The sequence below is a fragment of the Microcaecilia unicolor genome, chromosome 6 (assembly GCF_901765095.1).
Source record: "Microcaecilia unicolor chromosome 6, aMicUni1.1, whole genome shotgun sequence".
NCBI classification, from domain to species: Eukaryota; Metazoa; Chordata; class Amphibia; order Gymnophiona; family Siphonopidae; genus Microcaecilia; species Microcaecilia unicolor.
In genome coordinates this window covers 338,920,356-338,939,503 of record NC_044036.1, presented here as the reverse complement: position 1 = coordinate 338,939,503, position 19,148 = coordinate 338,920,356, and the positions used below count along the sequence as shown (strand labels likewise).

At 47.6% G+C, this 19,148-nt stretch overlaps 1 protein-coding gene across 1 annotated transcript in view; it reads right to left on the bottom strand.

Moving 5' to 3' along the window:
- The window catches only part of KIF19 (kinesin family member 19), a 93,394-nt gene that overhangs the window by 28,187 nt on the left and 46,059 nt on the right, over positions 1-19,148 (bottom strand). The window contains exons 6-11 of the mRNA XM_030208549.1: positions 15,249-15,374; positions 13,467-13,661; positions 9,704-9,850; positions 7,273-7,395; positions 5,582-5,720; positions 1,982-2,156 (exon numbers count right to left, since the gene is read on the bottom strand). Of these exons, the coding sequence (XP_030064409.1) occupies positions 1,982-2,156; positions 5,582-5,720; positions 7,273-7,395; positions 9,704-9,850; positions 13,467-13,661; positions 15,249-15,374 (905 nt within the window). The remainder of the gene's footprint in view (positions 1-1,981; positions 2,157-5,581; positions 5,721-7,272; positions 7,396-9,703; positions 9,851-13,466; positions 13,662-15,248; positions 15,375-19,148) is intronic.

Here is a 19,148-nt window from a genome sequence, read left to right as displayed (position 1 = left end):
GTAGCAACAGAATCTCAATAGTAGCAACATTTCATCTAGAATCTCCAATAGTAGCAACAATTTTCTATTCATTTATTTACCGTATTTGTCTTTAAACTACCTTTCTGGTCATGTTCAAGACTATTTTTCTTGAAACTGCTAACTGCCTCCATCCCCATCACACAGTACTGAGTCGCTCTGTTGGATTTACTACTACTACTAGTAATCATTTCTATAGCGCTACTAGAGGTACACAGTGCTGTACACCAGTGGCGTTCCTATGGGGGCTGACACCCGGGGCAGATCGCCGATGCACCCCGCCCCCCGGGTGCAGCGCCCCCCCCCCCCAGAACAGCGTGACGCTCCCCCCCACCGGCGAAACCCCCCAATCCCTTGGCGAAAGAACCCCCCCTCCGGGTGCACGCCGCTGGGGGGGGGGGGGTGCTGCACGCCTGCCGGCTCTTCGTTTTCATGCTTCCTCTGCCCCGAACAGGAATTAACCTGTTCCGGGACAAAGGAAGCATGAAAACGAAGAGCCGACAGGCACGCGGCACCCCCCGAGCGGCGTGCACCCGAGGCGGACCGCCCCCACCGCCCCCCCCCTTGGTACACCACTGCTGTACACATTATATGCAGGTACTTTCACTGTCCCAGAGGGCTCACAATCTAAGCTTTGGTACCTGGGGCAATGGAGGGTTAAGTGGGAATCGAACCCAGGTTGCCAGGAGCAGCATTGCAATTGCGATTTCCTTGTAAATGTTTGGTGACATATGAACATGTACAATATGTTTTTTTTTAATTCCTCAATAGCTTAGATCTCTTTTGGATATTAAGAAATCTGCCTCTGAAGAAGTAGCTCCGTTGACCTAGAGCTTGTTCTAAAAGACATGGTGAAATGGACATCTGTGTGCCAGCTCCATGCAGCAGGGACATCCCATTTTAGGCAAGAAATGATGGGGAAAAGCAGGCCAGACACGTCCATTTGACAGCACATGCAGTGGTGTAACGAGGGTGGGGTGGTGGGGGCGGTCTGCCCCGGGTGCACGCTGCAGGAGGGGTGCTCCGCTGGTTCCCTGCTCCCTCTGCTGTTACTTCCTGTTCTGGGGCAGAGGGAGCAGGGAACCAGCGGAGCCGACAGCCACGCGGCTGCTCCTAGCAGATAAGAAGAATGCATGGGGGAGGGGCTTGGAGGTGATGGGACCGGGGGGGGGGGGGGGGGGGACACTGCACCTGGGAGGGGGAGTGTGCAACGGCTATCCACCCCGGGTGGCAGCCGACCAAGGAACGCTACTGGCAAGATGGATATTCATATTGGCACAATCTGTCACCTGACCCCTCCCCTACCGCCCCCAAAGTTCCTGAACCCCTCCTTACCCCCCTACCAAGATTTCTGATCCCCCCCTTCCGACCCCCTCCATGAATGTTGAACCTCCCCCCAAACTCCCCCATGAGTGCCGATCACAAAACCCTGCCTGGGTGCAACAGCAACATTCCCCCTGAGCCCTCCCCTCCCCTGGGGACCTGCCCAGGGTGTGTATAGCTTGTGTAGGTGCTCCTGAGTGGCAGCATTCTGAGGTCGCTGGGAGGAAATCGCGAGATTCCCAACAGAAGCAGAAATTACATCACTTGCCCGACACACAAAAGACCCACTCAAGCCGGTTAATGAAGTCTTCTCCCCCTCTCTGACCCTTTCTTTTGCTTAGCACGGTATTTCAAACCTGTTTTTGTTCATCGCTTCTGTCATAATAAGCAAGTTTATTACTGCATATTATTCCCTGCTTTCTATTTCTTGTTTTTTTTTTTTACTGAGTTGGGTTCTTATGACAATTGGTAAGTAATATATTTTGTTACCTCAGTGGGTGGGTCGTGTGTGTGTTGGGGGCATAGCGCAATTTCGCCTCCTGTTGGGAGTCTCGCGACCGGCCCCCAGCGCCCACAGTTCCCCCCTCCACTGCTGCTCAGGATGTGATCCGATGCTTCTGCTTCCCGGCAGGATACCTACTCAGCAATGATCAACAAATGACGAGATACGTCCAGCTGGATCTCCATGTGATTATTTTCAAGCTCCATCAAGTGCCGTCGAATGCCCATCTGCTCCCGGAAAGCCCCAAGAAGCTGCTCTCGCAGCTGGTCTATCTCCTGCCTATCGTACGGAGACTTCTGGAACTGGATCTCGGCTGTGAGACAGACATAAACACAAACACATGCGAAGTGGGAATGAAGAAAATACCAGGAATGTTTCCTTAACAATTACGTACCAGGTTATAGTACATAAGTAACATAGTAGATGACGGCAGAAAAAGACCTGCACGGTCCACCCAGTCTGCCCAACAAGATAAACTCACATGTGCTATTTTTTGTGTATATCTTACCTTGATTTCTACTTGTCTTTTTCAGGGCACAGATCGTATAAGTCTGCCCAGCACTATCCCCACCTCCCAACCACCAGCCCTAAGCATCGCCATTGCTGGGACAGACCAAGGGTCCATCGAGCCCAGCACCCTGTCTCCGACAGCGGCCACAGGTTACGAGGCTTTACAGACTATATTACCAGTTTTCTGCAGGTGTTTTCGTTGGATTATTGGTCTTGGAAGAATCAGAGAAGGTGATACGGCCTGAAATGGCCTAAGGCAGTGGAGGCTACAATGGTGACAGAATTTGGACAATACTGGGACAGTTGTGGAGAGCAGTGCTGGGAGGGCCTTGACACAGGGAGAAGACCCTGGGGGAGGTGTGTGGGGGGGGGGGGGGCAAAAACCCAGAGGAAGGATCTTGTGGGCAGACTGTTGTGTTGTGTTGGAAAATGCTTTGAAATTCCTATTCGTGGATGTGTACTTTGCCGCCTCCCCCCCCCCCCCCCCGTAAACTACGTGGTAGTGCAGCAAATATTTAATAAACTAAACTTATTTAATTTGCTTTCATATGAATTCTAAGGTGTTCATTCAATTGATGCACTAAACTCTGGGGTCAATGTGAGCATTTTGATCACCACTGACGGAGTTATTCTTGGATATTCTGAGCCGTGCCCTGTTTGGGCGTCAGCTTTTAAGCTAAGACGCAGCTGCTGAAGTCGCCACCCAAAATACAGCAGGCCAGACTGATATATGGCAAAACACGATTCGAAAGTGCCAAACCCCTACGAGAAAAGCTGCACTGGCTCCCAATCAAAGAACTGACCATCTTCAAAATCTGCACCCTGGTACACAAAATTATCTACGGCATAGTACCTGGATACATGACAGACCTAGTAGACTTACCAACCAGAAACAGAATCAGATCATCACGATCATACCTAAACCTACACTATCCAAATTGTAAAGGACTAAGATACAAAATAACTTACGCATCCAGCTTCTCCTACATAAGCGCACAACTATGGAATCGGACTCCCAAATGCTGTGAGAACAATCCATGACCACCTAAACTTCAGGAAATCACTCAAAACTCACCTCTTCAAAAAGGCCTATCCCACCAATCCAACAAAGATCCCTGCACCAAGCAACACGGCATAACTAATGATAGTACCGGACAACCTATAATCTTCTCTCCTTTGACCCCACCTCATCTGACCACAATATAACTTTGTATCTGCTAACAACCGTACTGGCAAACACCTCTACGGCACCATGTAAGCCACACTGAGCCTGCAAATAGGTGGGAAAATGTGGGATACAAATGCAACAAACAAACAAACAAATAAATAAATAAATAAATAAATTTAGTAGTTATTTGGCCATGGGTTACCGCATGAAAATAGTCAAATATCAACCACGACGTGCAGGAACACTGAACACTACGAAAAGTGGTCAGGACAGAAGGCGTAGTGTAGTCAACTCAACAGGACAGAAACAGCGGTTAGCGTAACTGGGTTTTAAAAAGGTTTGGACAAATTCCTGGAGGAAAAGTCCATAGTCTGCTATTGAGGCAGTCATGGGAAACAACTGCTTGCTCTGAGATTGGTAGTATGCAGTGTTGCTACTCTTTGGGTTTCTGCCAGGTACTTGTGACCTGGATTGGCCACTGTTTAGAAAACAGGATACTGGGCTAGATGGACCACTGGTCTGAACCAGTATGGCTACGCTTATGTTCTTACGTTTGAGAAAAAACAGGTGGGAGATGAAGATGTTCCAAACAAGTTTATTTCATGAAAAGGACTCGACCCGGCACCGTGTTTCGGCTACTGTGCCTGCCTCAGGAGTCTCATGAAATCGTTAATGGTTATGAAAGTAACTTGAAATTTGAAAATCAAGTTGCAAAAAGGAGTCTTAAGAAAAGACTTTTAAATGCCGGGAAACTGAATCTGTAGAAAACGCTGAACAAAGCAGTGTAAAATGTATCTATTCTTTCTTTCTTACATCCCACAATAATCCAAAAACAGGTTTCGGTTCAATGTGGCTTGGAGTAGATGTTACTCTCTTTTGTATTTAGCATTACATTACAATCGTTATGTTTTCTGTTTGTGAAAGTAAGTGGCACACCTTATCTCGCCATCAGTCCAATATCATTCTTAAATTTTACAATTTTTATAACTCTTGTAATTTTTTTTATTTTTGTTACATTTGTACCCTGCGCTTTCCCACTCATGGCAGGCTCAATGCGGCTTACATGGGGCAATGGAGGGTTAAGTGACTTGCCCAGAGTCACAAGGAGCTGCCTGTGCCTGAAGTGGGAATCAAACTCAGTTCCCCAGGACCAAAGTCCACCACCCTAACCACTAGGCCACTCCTCCACATGCAGGACGTCAGACTCACAGAAACAGAAGCCTGCGCAGCCTTCTACATGGAATGTTGCTAGTGGAATAGCAACATTCCATATAGAATCTCCAATAGTAGCAACATTCCATGTAGAAGTCGGCCCTTGCGGATCACCAATGTGGCCGCGCAGGCTTCTACATGGAATGTTTCTGGTGGAATAGCAACATTCCATGTAGAATCTCCAATAGTAGCAACATTCCATGTAGAATCTCCAATAGTATCTATTTTATTTTTGTTACATTTGTACCCTGCGCTTTCCCACTCATGGCAGGCTCAATGCGGCTTACATGGGGCAATGGAGGGTTAAGTGACTTGCCCAGAGTCACAAGGAGCTGCCTGTGCCTGAAGTGGGAATTGAACTCAGTTCATCAGGACCAAAGTCCACCACCCTAACCACTAGGCCACTCCTATCATAACTATCTCATAATTTGTAGAAACAGGTTCCAATAGTCATCTTAATTTCTTCTTATAATCCACAACCTTCAGATTACTTATCTTGAATATCTTTATAAGCGGACTGATGACAACATAAGGTCTTCGACCTACTTTCACAGTAGGGGTCACCCCCCAGTGGAAGATCACCCCTGACGGTCCGTTAAACTATAACACACAATTGCTATAATTGTATGCAATGGAAATAGATGTGTTTGACTGTTTCAACATGGGCATGTTTTTAAAATAATGGCCCCCCTTGGTCTTATCTGCTTCCATTCGCTGTGTTACATTGTTACTATGGAAATAATGAAGGGAATTTCACGGAACAGCTCCGCGCAGCTGCTTCTGCCACTGACATTAGGACGAAGGACGTGTGCAGTGTTCTAGGTCTCCCTGCCCTATGCGCTCCACACCTGGCAGGTTAGCTCTCGGCGGCCTCAGTCCCTGATCTTCAATCTTCTTCTTCAGTCTCTTGATCTCACTGCGCAAGTCCGAAATGATGTTTGTGTACTGGGCGATGTGGTATGAGACATTCATTAGGTTTCGCTTTACCTGAGAGGGGACAGAGGAAGGAGGGAAAAAAGGTATAAAAACAAAGATTCTGAATGCGGAGTTGAACTTTTTCAGGCTCCCTATAACGCTTGAGGCTAATGGTGATGTTTATGTGTTTGTATGTTTTAAATTATTGGTGCTTTGTTTTCATTATCATCTGCTCATCAGAATAAGACAATGAGACAGATAGGTCAGTTTTCCACGATAGCGCCTGAGCGCTAGAATTTGTTTGCCTGATTTTCAAAGACATGAGAGAGAAGTATGTATTTTCTTGATTAATTTGATTGATTTTTATTGTTGCTGGGTTTTGCTTGCATATTTTGGGACAATTCCATAAGTGGGGGCCTCCATTTAGGTGCCACAAGGTAGGGCTGCCGAGAGACAAAGTTGGGCCCGGGGCAGAAAAATCTTCAGGGCCCCTCCCGCTCCCCCCGACTGCTGCTACCCCCCCCCCCCCCCCACCCCCACACCACTGCTGCTCTCCCCCTGGCCACTGCTGCTTTTCTCCCCTCCCTTCCTCCTCCCAGCTGGTCTTATCTAGTAGCCGGCAGTGATTTACAGTCAGAGGCCGTCTCCATGGCCTTCCTTCTGCCGCAACTTCCTGTTTTGACGCTAAACAGGAAGTTGCAGTAGAGCGGATGGGACGCGGCAGAAAGAAGGCCACGGAGACAGCCTGTGACTGTGAAGCACTGCTGGCTGCAGGATCCTGTAGGTGAGACCTGCGGGGAGGAAGAGATTTTTCACTGTGGGAACAAAACAGTTTACTGTTCCCGCAGGGCGGTAAAAAGTTTTGTTCCTGTACCTGTGGTAATTGTCAGCGCCCTCCGAAGGCCTGGTGCCAGGCCTTCCTTGGAGGACCGGGCCCAGGGAATTTTGTACCCCCCCCCCCCCCCACTCTCGGAGAGCCTGGTGCCCAGATTCCATTCTAGAATACCCGTGTGACCCAGTATCAGCATCCCTTAGATTTACAAGCCTAGACCTGGCGTAACTACAGTCATGTAAATTTAGCAGGGACATGTGTAACATACAGGGCTGGTTTTAGACATGGTGGGGCCCAGGGCAGAAATTAAGGAGGGGGCCCCTGATCCCCCCACCTCCATTGCTACTATGCGGTCCAGGCATCTCTTCTCCTTCTCCCCACCACAGTCCGTCTCCCTCCCTTCCCCTCACCTTGCGGTTTTCTTCCAAAAATGTTATTTCCCTTCTCAGAAAGGACCCAGAATGGCAGCCATCCTCACAAACTGCCTCCAGCTGTCTCGAAAGATCCCTCCCTGCCGCAACCCGCCCAGGCGGAAACAGGAAGTTGCGTCAGAGGGGAGTGGACTGCGGCAGAGAGGGAAAGCTTCAGGGCAGCCGCGGGCAGCTTGTGAGAGTGGCTGCCACGCCGGGGCCCCTCTGGGAAGGGAAATACATTTTAAAGAAGATCGGGAAGGGAGGAGGAGACGGACTGTGGTGGGGAGAAGGGGAAGAGATGCCTGGACCGTGGGCCCCCTGGAGCTGAGGGGCTCAGGGTAGCTGCCCTGATTGCCCTCCCCCAGTCAGTTCTTCTTACCCGGGTTTTGATGTTTTTGGCACGATCTGCATAGGTGAGGGTATTTCGTGACTCTTCAAATGCAATGCTGGCTGGGCTGATATGTGCTATCATGACCGTCCTGCTGTTTCCTCCCAAGGAGTCCTGAGAAGTTAAAAGGCAAACTTAGAAGTCCTTAAAAAAGAATCTGCAGTAGGCACAGTGTGAGAGATGGTCTCCTGCACTGAAAGAACCTTCCCTTGAGGGCAACCCTCACAGGCGAGGGAAAAGGGAAAAGAAAATACAGTATCTGTAGGTTTCAGCTCCCGGCTGGATCAGTGCTAAAGTATGCTAACGATTTATCCCACCTATGTGGACCCAGTGGGACCTTCTATTTTTACTTCATTAATTAACACATATCCCATATTATCCAAAAGACATATTTTCCGGTTCAATGTGGCTTAGTCAACATCATAATTACAATGTGCAAGAATACAAGACAAGGATCACATAAAAAAAGGACCATCTAGTACTGAAAATTTTCTAAAAAGAAACGTTTTCAACCATTTACGAAATGACAAATTATTATTTATGCATCTAATATCCCTAGGAAGGGAATTCCACCATTTTAGTTGCCTGATAAACCCAGCAGAAATAAACTGATTTATAGACCAAGTTCTTACAACTCAGGAAATGAAGAAGCAGATCATTCCTGGAGTCCCATAATGCATCAGGAGAGGGTTGTCATAGCCTTAAGTGGTCCGTCTGTCACAGATTGCCACCTGTGAGACGGTGCTTTCAGAGATAGGTGGTCATAATTTTATGTTTTATATTGTTTAATTGTATCCCATTGAAGACCAACCTATTCAACAAGGCATACCAAAATGATCCGTCCTAATACCAGACAACGAAACTCAAGCCAGAACTGGACAAGGCCTAACTCTGTATACTTGACTACGAAGATCTACTCTACCACAAATGAACTCTAATGCAATACCACTTTATTCCTCACTCTGAATCTGAACTCTTTATACCTAACTGCTTAATCTACTATTGGCCTTATTTTCGAAAGTGATGGGCCCCATATTTCGACCCAGATCGGGAGATGGGTACCCATCTCGCAAAGGCGCCCAATTCAGTATAATCGAAAGCCGATTTTGGGCGTCTTCAACTGCACTCCATCGCAGGAACGAACAAAGTTGATGGGGGCATGTCGGAGGCATGGAGAAGGCGGGACTGGGGCGTGTTTATCGGCCGAGGAGAGATGTGCGCCTTCGGCCGATAATCGAAAAAAAAGGGCGGCAGAAGCGAGAATTTGGGTCGCTTTTGCTGGACCCTTTTTTTTCACGACCCAAGTCCCAAAAAAGTGCCCCAACTGGCCAGATGACCACCGGAGGGAATCGGGGATGACCTCCCCTGACTCCCCCAGTGGTCACTAACTCCCTCCCACCACAAAAAAATAACTTTAAAAACTTTTTTGACAGCCTGTATGCGAGCCTCAAATGTCATACCCAGCTTCCTGACAGTAGTATGCAGGTCCCTTGGAGCAGTTGTTAGTGGGTGCAGTGGACGTCAGGCAGGCGGACCCAGGCCCATCCCCCCCCCCCACCTGTTCCACTTGTGCTGGTTAATGTTGAGCCCTCCAAAACCCACCAAAACCCACTGTACCAACATGTAGGTGCTCCCCTGCACCCCTTAGGGCTATGGTACTGGTGTAGACTTGTGGGTATTGGGTTTTGGAGGGGATTTGGGGGGCTCAGCACACAAGGGAAGGGTGCTATGCACCTGGGAGCTATTAAATATATATTTTTTTAATTTGTAAAAGTGCCCCCTAGGGTGCCCGGTTGGTGTCCTGGCAAGTGAGGGGGACAAGTGCACTACGAATCCTGGCCCCTCCCACGACCCAATGCCTTGGATTTGTTCGTTTTTGAGCTGGGCGCCTTCAGTTTCCATTATCGCTGAAAACCAGTAGCGCCCAGCTCAAAAACGCCCAGATCCTAGGCATTTCCCCCGCACAACCCGTATTATCGAAAAAAAGATGGGCGCCCATCTTTTTTCAAAAATGCGGTTTGTCCTGCCCCCTCGCATGCCCGCCCACGGAGATGGGCACTCACTTTCGATTATGCCCTTCCACGTCAATCATGATCCTTAATGCAATACCACTTGAATCTCTCACTCCGGAAATGGCGATCGCCATGACGGAACAATGTAAGCCACATTGAGCCTGCAAATAGGTGGGAAAATGTGGGATACAAATGCAACAAATAAATAAATAAATGTGATCATGTCATTTCATTTTGGATTTATGATGTTTCTGGGGGTTTTTTTGTTTCTATATCATTTTCATCATTTGGTTTTACCTGACCCCATATTGTTACAGCTTCCTACTTTAATAGCACAGGATAGAAAATCTTAACACACACAAAATGCCAATACTATTTTGCTAGTTTTTTGGTTCCCCGCTGTGCTGTACCTTCAGAAGCCTGGTGAGTTTGCTATCCCGGTAGTTGACATATTTGTTTGCTGCCTTGTCAGTCAGTGCATTGATGCAGTTCCCCAGTGCCAGCAGGGATCTGTTGATGTGAGCTCCCTCCTTCATCCTTTGTCCACGGTTCTGAGTCTGCACCATGGGAGAGAATAGAGAAGACAAAAAAAAAAAGACAGTAGTGAGCCTGGAGCACAATATTGGATGGGGGGAAGGGGATGCAGGGGTAAAGAGCCAAAGCAGGAACCCTTGCGGTTGGGGGGAAGGGGGTGCAGGGGTAAAGAGCCAAAGCAGGAACCCTTGCGGTTGGGGGGAAGGGGGTGCAGGGGTAAAGAGCCCAAGCAGGAGCCCTTGCAGTTGGGGGGAAGGGGGTGCAGGGGTACAGAGCACCATCCAGAACCCTTGCAGTTGGGTGGGAGGGGGTGCAGGGGTACAGAGCCCAAGCAGGAGCCCTTGCGGTTGGGGGGAAGAGGATGCAGGAGTACAGAGCACCATCCAGAACCCTTGCGGTTGGGTGGGAGGGGGTGCAGGGGTACAGAACCCAAGCAGGAGCCCTTGTGGTTGGGGGAGGGGATGCAGGGGTACAGAGCCCAAGCAGGAGCCCTTGTGGTTGGGAGGAGGGGGTGCAGGGGTATAGAGCCCAAGCAGGAGCCCTTGCAGTTGGGGGGAAGGGGATGCAGTGGTACAGAGCACCATCCAGAACCCTTGCGGTTGGGTGGGAGGGGGTGCAGAGCACCATCAGGAGCCCTTGCAGTTGGGGGGAAGGGGTGCAGGGGTAAAGAGCCCAAGCAGGAGCCCTTGCAGTTGGGTGGAGGAGGGGAGGGTGCGGGGGTACAGAGTCCCAGCAGCAACTCTTGTGGTTGTGTTGATCCCAGGGGTACCATTTCTGCTCTAGGTGTGTGAGAACACCTATGGTTTTATAAGGTCAGGCAGTTTCCTGGCAATCTTGCTGTAAAAGAGAGGAATGCAGGCAAGAGGCCAGCCTGCGCCAACCCAGCTGCAAAACTGGTGCCAGCCCTGTATGGGGACCTGGAAAAGTGTGTGGAGAGAAAGAGCTAACTAGGGCAAAGTTACACTTTCGGTCAAGACTGCAAGTTCTTCAACCCCATCTCTGTGAGCTTCCTTCATTCCTTCTCCAGCCCACCTTTCCCCTGGCTCTAATGGCCATGACCAAGAAGTTAGGGCATCTTCTGCTTTCTTATGATAAACTTTCCTTTAGTCCATGAAGGCAGCAAAATTGACCCTTGACCCTGAGCAATGACTCCTCTGCATTCACCTTGCTGTACGACTCCAGATTTAGCAAAAACCAGAAAGGTGTGAGTCATAAAGTCTATGCTCTTAATTTTTTTAATGTAATTTTGTATAGTTTTAATCAAATTTGAAACTTCTTCAGCCAGCCACCCAAGGGAAGTGATGACAAGCACAAGCACTAGGTGGCGCTGCAAGCTGTTCACCATCAGTGGAGAGGCAGAGGTGACGGTGCGGCTCATTCCAAGAAAGCTTTTGTTCAGTTTTGGAGCAAATATCTATTTAAAACATGCAGAGATGAGCAGAGAGAGCATCTGAGCAGCACTTTTTCCTGTCACTAAATTGAAATTCCTGGAAACAAGGTTTTTCCTGTCACTTAATTGAAATTCCTGAAAACGGGGTAAAAATCCTGAGGAGAAGCCATGAAATGCGCTGCACATTGTCTGAGCCCAGAACAGAACTGGTAATGCTTATAGAGTTTTGTCATGGATAATAAAATATCACCCCCCCCCCCCCCCCCCCCGTGCTCCTGTCATCATAAAACTTTTTTCACGTGTAAATGACTTTTGTACAATTGCACTACTGCACGTGTGTAAGAAGCAAGTGCATAGGCATTCCCAGAGACGTAGTTTGGGGGCAGTGGAGGCGGGAGACTGCAGTGATCTCTTTGCAAGGTCATGTGCAGAGGTCACACAGAAATTTACATCTTTTTTTGCAGCAGTAAATTTGTACCCTGGCATTTATGCACAACTAGAACTGGTTCTGGAAGACTATTTTATTCAGTCAGCTTTATGAAACAGACACCTGTTTGGACTTCTCACTCCGGCATTCTCTCGTAAAATCAAGCCCACAACGCGTCTTTCTCCTCAAACTACATAATACCAGGGGCAGACTGAGGGTGGTCTGGGCCACCTGCCTGGCTGCTGCCTGACACCCCTGCTGCCGCAGCAGATGCCTCCGCTGCCCCGGTCCTATCTGAGGGGTCTTGGAGGTCTGGTAGCCTCTGCGAGGGGGCATGTTCTTTCCTGCCTACTGCACTGCCACTATTCCCCCGCCTGCCAGCAGCGCCGTCTTTTCAAAATGGCGGACGAGACTTCCCACGGTAGTCTTGCGGGTCTCGTGAGACTTCCGCAGGGAGTCTTGGCTGCCATTTTTTAAAATATGGTGGCGCTGGGCAGGAGGGGAATAGCGGCAGCCCAGTGGACCGCGCAAGAAAGAACATGTTCCCCCCTGCTGAGGCCACTAGACCACCAGTGGCATGCTGGGCATCCAGGCAAAGCCTCTGGGCCCTCGGGCACTGCCCGGTTGCCTGAACAGTCAGTCTGCCCCTCCACTGTACCAAAGACTTCACCACCAAAGAACCTGCATTGTGACCCTGAGCATAGCAACGTCAACCCCCGAATTCTATAAAGGTTGCCCAAATTTGGGCGTGATCCTGAGATGCATGCGCAACGTAATAGGTTAATGAGCAATTAACTTTTAATAATTGGATGCTAATAATTATTGATGTTAATTGGCACCAATTGCGCTATTCTATAACAAAGGGCACCCAAATCCCTCAGGGGCCTTTTAACTAAAGAGTTGCTGTGCGGCAACCTGGAACTCCTGCCGACCTACCGTGGCTACCAGTGGTAGGTTCCGCCTTGAGCGAGCGCTATTTTCAGCGCTACAGGAAATAATTCTGTCATTTCTAGTGCAGCGCTAACCCGGTGGTAAAAGGACCCCTCAGTGCATACCCAAAAGGGGGTATGGCCAAGGGAGGATCATTTGTTTTTTATTTATTTTATTACATTTGTAGCCCGCGCTTTCCCACTCATGGCAGGCTCAATGCGGTGGGCAATGGAGGGTTAAGTGACTCGCCCAGAGTCACAAGGAGCTGCCTGTGCCAGGAATCGAACTCAGTTCCTCAGTTCCTCAGTTCCCCAGGACCAAAGTCACCACCCTAACCATGGGCGGGTCATGGGCCTTCCGAAATGTTGTGGGCAGTGTTGTACTTGTGTTCCAGAATTTGCACCGGGTTTTAGCTGTTGGAAGTCCTTGCGGCCAAAGTTGGGCATGGGAATCAGCGCTACGCACTATTCTAGAAAGACAGTCCATCCCAGAACAACCTTTATAGATTTTTCCCGATGCCTAATTTTCAGCACCATTTCCTAAATTCAGCCGTAAATGAACAGTTTGAAGTGGTGGGATTTGAATCTGGTTTTTGAAGTGCTCTGATCACTAGGACCTATCCCAGCCCTAACCAGCTATGAGTCTGACTCAACCGTTTGGAGTATAATATCCCACCAATAATCAAACATGCAAAATAAAACAGTAGGATATTTCACAGCTTCAAACACATTTTTTTGTGTGTGGCTGTGGGAATCAGTTATTGCCTGGTCCCATTCCACTTATCATCCCACTAATAACATGGATAATGCCTCAGATTTTTAGCACCCAGCACTGCCCTCAGATAAAATCTTTCTGGGTGATAATGGCTGAGAATCTATGAGAATTCCAGTACCTGAGAAGCCCGTTCAGATCCTGCCAGGTCAATCATAAAGAGCCGTCCAATCCGTATTTCCTCAAGAATATTCTTCACACGGCTCTTCTGTCTCACGGTCACCTGGAGCACTGCATGGGACCGAGATGATGTTTTATTAGCTGCTGTGGGCTCCTGGGTTCTTTGCTTGTTTCCTTTCATGAGTAGCTGCATTATCTGAAAAACAGCAAGGACTGAGTAATCACACCTGTATATCTCTGAGTTCATCCATCCCCTATCAATCATTTATCCATCAATTCACCTATCCAGCCACCCATCAAGCCAGACATGATCCATCTTTCCAACCACCCACACATCATTCACCCATCCATCCACCCACCCATCAAGCTAGATGTGGTCCTTCTATCCAGGGCCCACAGGGATGCAAAGCCTGTCGCCTCTAGGACTGGAGGGCTCAGGGGATGACCACAGGGATACAGAACCTATTTCCTCTAGGACTGGACGGCTCAAGGGATGGACATATTATTCACCCATCCATAATCTGTTCACCTATTCATCTATCCACCCATCAAATCATTCACCCATCCTGCCACATCAAGTCAGGCACGATCCATCCTTCAAATCACCCACATATCATTCATCCATCCAGCTATCCATCAATCATCGACTCATCCAGTCATCCATCATCTATTCATATGTTCACCTATTCATATATCCACTCATCTATTCAAACCAGGCGTACTCCATCTTCCAACTACCCAAACATCATTCACTAATCCAGTCATCCATCATCTGCCTACCCCTTCACCCATCAATCTTTCTTCATCCATCCAGTCAGCTATGATCTGTTCTTCTAGCCACCTGTTCATCTATCCACCCATCAGTTATTCACCAATCCATCCATCAAGTCATATATGATCCATCCAACCACCCATCCACACATCATTCACAAATCCAGTCATCAATTAACTACCCACCGATCATTCACTCATCCACCCACCCATGATCCATGCATCCAACAACCCACACATCACTCACCCATCCAATCATCCATCATCTATCCACCTAGTCATCCATTCACCTATTCACCACCCATCCATTTATTATCCACATCAATCCATGGTCCATCTAGCTAGCCCACATCACCCACCCACCAACCATATATCCATCCAGTCATCCATCAGCTATCCTTCCATAATCCTTCCATCAACCACCCACCTATAAGCCACTCATCCATCGTCAACACTTTAGTCTTCAATCTGCCATCTATCCACCCATCATGCAATCATCCACCTGTCATCAAATATTAGATCTTTTTTGTGTGTGTCTGTTAAGCAATCTATTTATTTTCACTTGATCTATCCTCATCCGTTAATCTATCTATTTATCTGTATAACATTTATTGATTTATTGGTCCAGTCACATAAATGAGTAATTAGCCAGATGTGTGATGCGCTAATTTGTTGGCTAAAAGTCAGTTCCATTTCCTAAACTAAAAAGCTTGATTGACACCTGTTTCCTTTCATTCGTTACTGCATTATTTAAAGCAAACAAGAACTGAAGTGATTGAGTTTCTGTGTAGGTTTTATGTATTGTATTTTCTTTATATTGTCATGTTGTTATATTTATGTATTTTATTTTATTTTATGATATTATATTGTATATTAGTAATAATGTTTTTGTTTTACTGTACACTGCTTAGAAATGTTTTTTTTATATATAAATTCATTTCAAATAAATAAAATAAATACTGTGTTTGTTCGAAAAAGCCCTGAGCAGCCAATCCCACTGGAGCTGCAATACCTCCTTGGCATTGATGGTGGAGACTTCTGTAATACCAGCCACCTGGATCACCCCTTTTGAGTCCTCTCTCAGGTCCAGGTACCCCAAAGATGGGTTCAGCAAGTCACGGATCATCTCATTGTATATCTATTGCAGCCAGAGAGAAGACAACATAGTGAGAAGGTTGGTCTTTTAAAACAAACTGTCAGAGCTCATGAGGAAGGAATGTAGCGAGAGACCTGCTTCATCCTACGATGAATAAGATACTGCTGCAGCTATGAGCTATGATACTGCTGCTCTGAACTAAAGGACTACTAATCATTTCTATAGCGCTACTAGACGTACGCAGCGCTGTACACCTGAACATGAAGAGACAGTCCCTGCTCGACAGAGCTGACAATCTAATTAGGACAGAGAAACAGGACAAATAAGGGATAAGGACAAAGAGTAGCAAGATTCTGGAATCCCAAAGACTACTACTACTACTTATCATTTCTACAGCGCTGCTAGACGTACGCAACGCTGTACACTTGAACATGAAGAGACAGTCCCTGCTCGACAGAGCTTACAATCTAATCAGGACAGACAAACAAGAGATAAGGGAATATTAAAGTGAGGATGATAAAATAAGGGTTCTGAATAAGTGAACAAGGGTTAGGAGTTAAAAGCAGCATCAAACAGGTGGGCTTTTAGCTTAGATTTGAAGACGGCCAGAGATGGAGCTTGACGTACCGGCTCAGGAAGTCTATTCCAGGCATATGGTGCAGCAAGATAAAAGGAACGGAGTCTCGAGTTAGCAGTGGAGGAGAAGGGTGCAGATAAGAGCGATTTACCCAGTGAACGGAGTTCCCGGGGAGGAATGTAGGGAGAGATGAGAGTGGAGAGGTACTGAGGAGCTGCAGAGTGAATGCACTTATAGGTCAATAAGAGGAGTTTGAACTGTATGCGGAAACGGATAGGAAGCCGGTGAAGTGACTTGAGGAGAAGGCTAATATGAGCATAACGACACTGGCGGAATATTAGTCGTGCAGCAGAAAGGAAAGCTGTGCTCTGTTCAAATACTTTAAAGGCTTAATTACAAAGAACACAGACATGCCAAGTCAAACACACTCGGCATGTAACACACGCAATCGGCTCCTCCCTACTCCCTGGTGTGACACACACTTAAGGAACCCAAACTAACACATTGGCTTCCTCCCTGCTCTCTGGTGGTGTCCCATGTGAGTCTCAGACATGCTATCAGGCTTATTTTCAAAAGAGAAGGATGCCCATCTTTCGACACAAATCAGAAGATGGGCGTCCTTCTCACAGGGTCGCCCAAATCGGCATAATCGAAAGCCGATTTTGGGCGTCCCCAACTGCTTTCCGTCGCGGGGATGACCAAAGTTCACGGGGGCGTGTCAGAGGCGTAGCGAAGGCGGGACTTGGGCGTGCCTAACAAATGGGTGTCCTCGACCCATAATGGAACAAAAAAGGGCGTCCCTGACGAGCACTTGGATGACTTTACTTGGTCCTGTTTTTCTTACGACCAAGGCTTAAAAAGGTGCCCGAACTGACCAGATGACAACCGGAGAGAATCGGGGATGACCTCCCCTTACTCCCCCAGTGATCGCTAACCCCCTCCCACCCTAAAAAAAACATCTTTAAAAATCTTTTGTGCCAGCCTCTATGCCAGCCTCAAATGTCATACTCAGGTCCATCACAGCAGTATGCAGGTCCATGGAGCAGTTTTAGTGGGTGCAGTGCACTTCAGGTAGGCGGACCCAGGCCCAACCCCCCCCCCCCCCCCACCTGTTACACTTGTGGTGGTAAATGTGAGCCCTCCAAAACCCACCAGAAACCCACTGTACCCACATCTAGGTTCCCCCTTCACCTGTAAGGGCTATGGTAGTGGTGTACAGTTGTGGGTAGTGGGTTTGGGGGGCTCAGCACACAAGGTATGTACCTGGGAGCAATTTATGAAGGCCACTGCAGTGCCCCTTAGGGTGCCCGGTTGCTGTCCTGGCATGTCAGGGGGACCAGTGCACTATGAATGCTGGCTCCTCCCATGACCAAAGGGCATGCATTTGGTCGTTTCTAAGATGGGCGTCCTTGGTTTCCATTATCGCCGAAAATAAGAAATGAACAAGTCTAGGGACTACTACTACTACTACTTAACATTTCTAGAGTGCTACTAGGGTTGCGCAGCGCTGTTCAAATTAAACAAAGAAGGACAGTCCCTGCTCAAAGGAGCTTACAATCTAAAGAACGAAATGTCAAGTTGTGGCAGTCTAGATTTCCTGGGTAGAGGTGTAGAGGTTAGGTGCCGAAGGCGACATTGAAGAGGTGGGCTTTAAGCAGTGATTTGAAGATGGGGAGGGAGGGGGCCTGGCGTATGGGCTCGGGGAGTTTGTTCCACGCGTGGGGTGAGGCGAGGCGAGGCAGAAAGGGCGGAGCCTGGAGTTGGCGGTGGTGGAGAAGGGTGATACATATTTTTAAAAGTGTGAATGAACTTGGATAAAGGCCAGCTAGTCAAAGTGTATCTGGATTTTCAGAAAGCATTTGGTAAAAGTTCTGAGGAAATTAAAAACTCATGGGACAGGAGGCAATGCCTTATGATGTACTGTGAACCATGATCAGCCATGGATGGAATTTACCTCAATGACTGCTATTCAATTATCTAAATATCTGAAACCATCTCTAAGGACGACCTAGATTTCAGGATTTGGGCTTCCACCACCGTATTTTCGAAACGAAAGATAGACGGCCATCTTGGGGGGGGGGGAGAATGCGGCAGCGACAGTGATTGGCTGCCCTGCTGCATTTTAGAAAAAAAATAAGGTAAACATGGGGAAGAGGGGAGATGCTAGCCTGGGCGAGGGCACAGGGGCGGGCTGCATCTCATCGCTGCCTCAGGCGGCAGATTGCCTTGGGCTTTCCCTGCAGTGCAACCCCATATTAGCTACATTGTTGGTGGCTAATTAACCTCCTGTAATACTAGAAGCCCAAATGAATCACTAGGGAGTCTCCAGGCCTCTCCCTTTCAGTCTCGGAAGGGTGAATCCCATCGCTCCCTCTGATTCTTGATTCTCTCTTGCCTGCCTGGCTTGTTTCTTTCTTGGAATTTATTAACTGTCTTTATGAAGAGATTCACCCCAGGCAGTGAACAGCAGGTGCTGCTGAGCGTAAAACTTACAATTTTGTTAAAAAGCTTTTTGTTTACTTTCTGTAACTTGTTAGAAGGGTAAATATTGTCCTGGCTTGCCTGAGCAGCATGCATGAGTGCATCTGTTGCCAAGGTGATTATCTGCTTATAACACGCGTCAGGGCGGCACTCATCAGGGCAAATGTTATCCGGAACGCAAAGAAAGAATAACGTAAAGGGCCCGATAGGAGGGCAGATGTCAACTGATAAAGGGTCTGTGTGGCACTTGCACGAACACCTGTCCCCGTTTCACGTGTATATTTCTGGAGGTCACTCGTGCACCTCTGCACACATCAATTTCTTTATTTAGAAACACTTCTTTTTCTCAGCCTTTTGTTATTTTCTGTCTGTTTCTTCTGAATTTGTGCATTATTATTATTATTTATTAAGATTTATTTATTGCCATTTTGAAGGAAATTCACTCAAGGCGATGTACAGTTAGAATAAATACAACATAAGCAATAGACAATTACAGCAGTAAAAACATTCAAATAACAATACAAAGTATGGCATAGTTACTACTTACAATGTCAACACAATATAGCACGGAAAATTTTAATATACAGCATAGGGTACAAGCAGAGGTGGAGCATACAGAGGGCGCATTTTCAATAGTGCATCTAAGTTGGACTTCGGATGTTTTGGACTAAACGTACCAAATCTGAATAGGTAAATATATCCATTTTCGAAAAAAGAAAAAAATGTCTTTTTTTTTTTCAAAAATACCGTTTTGAACA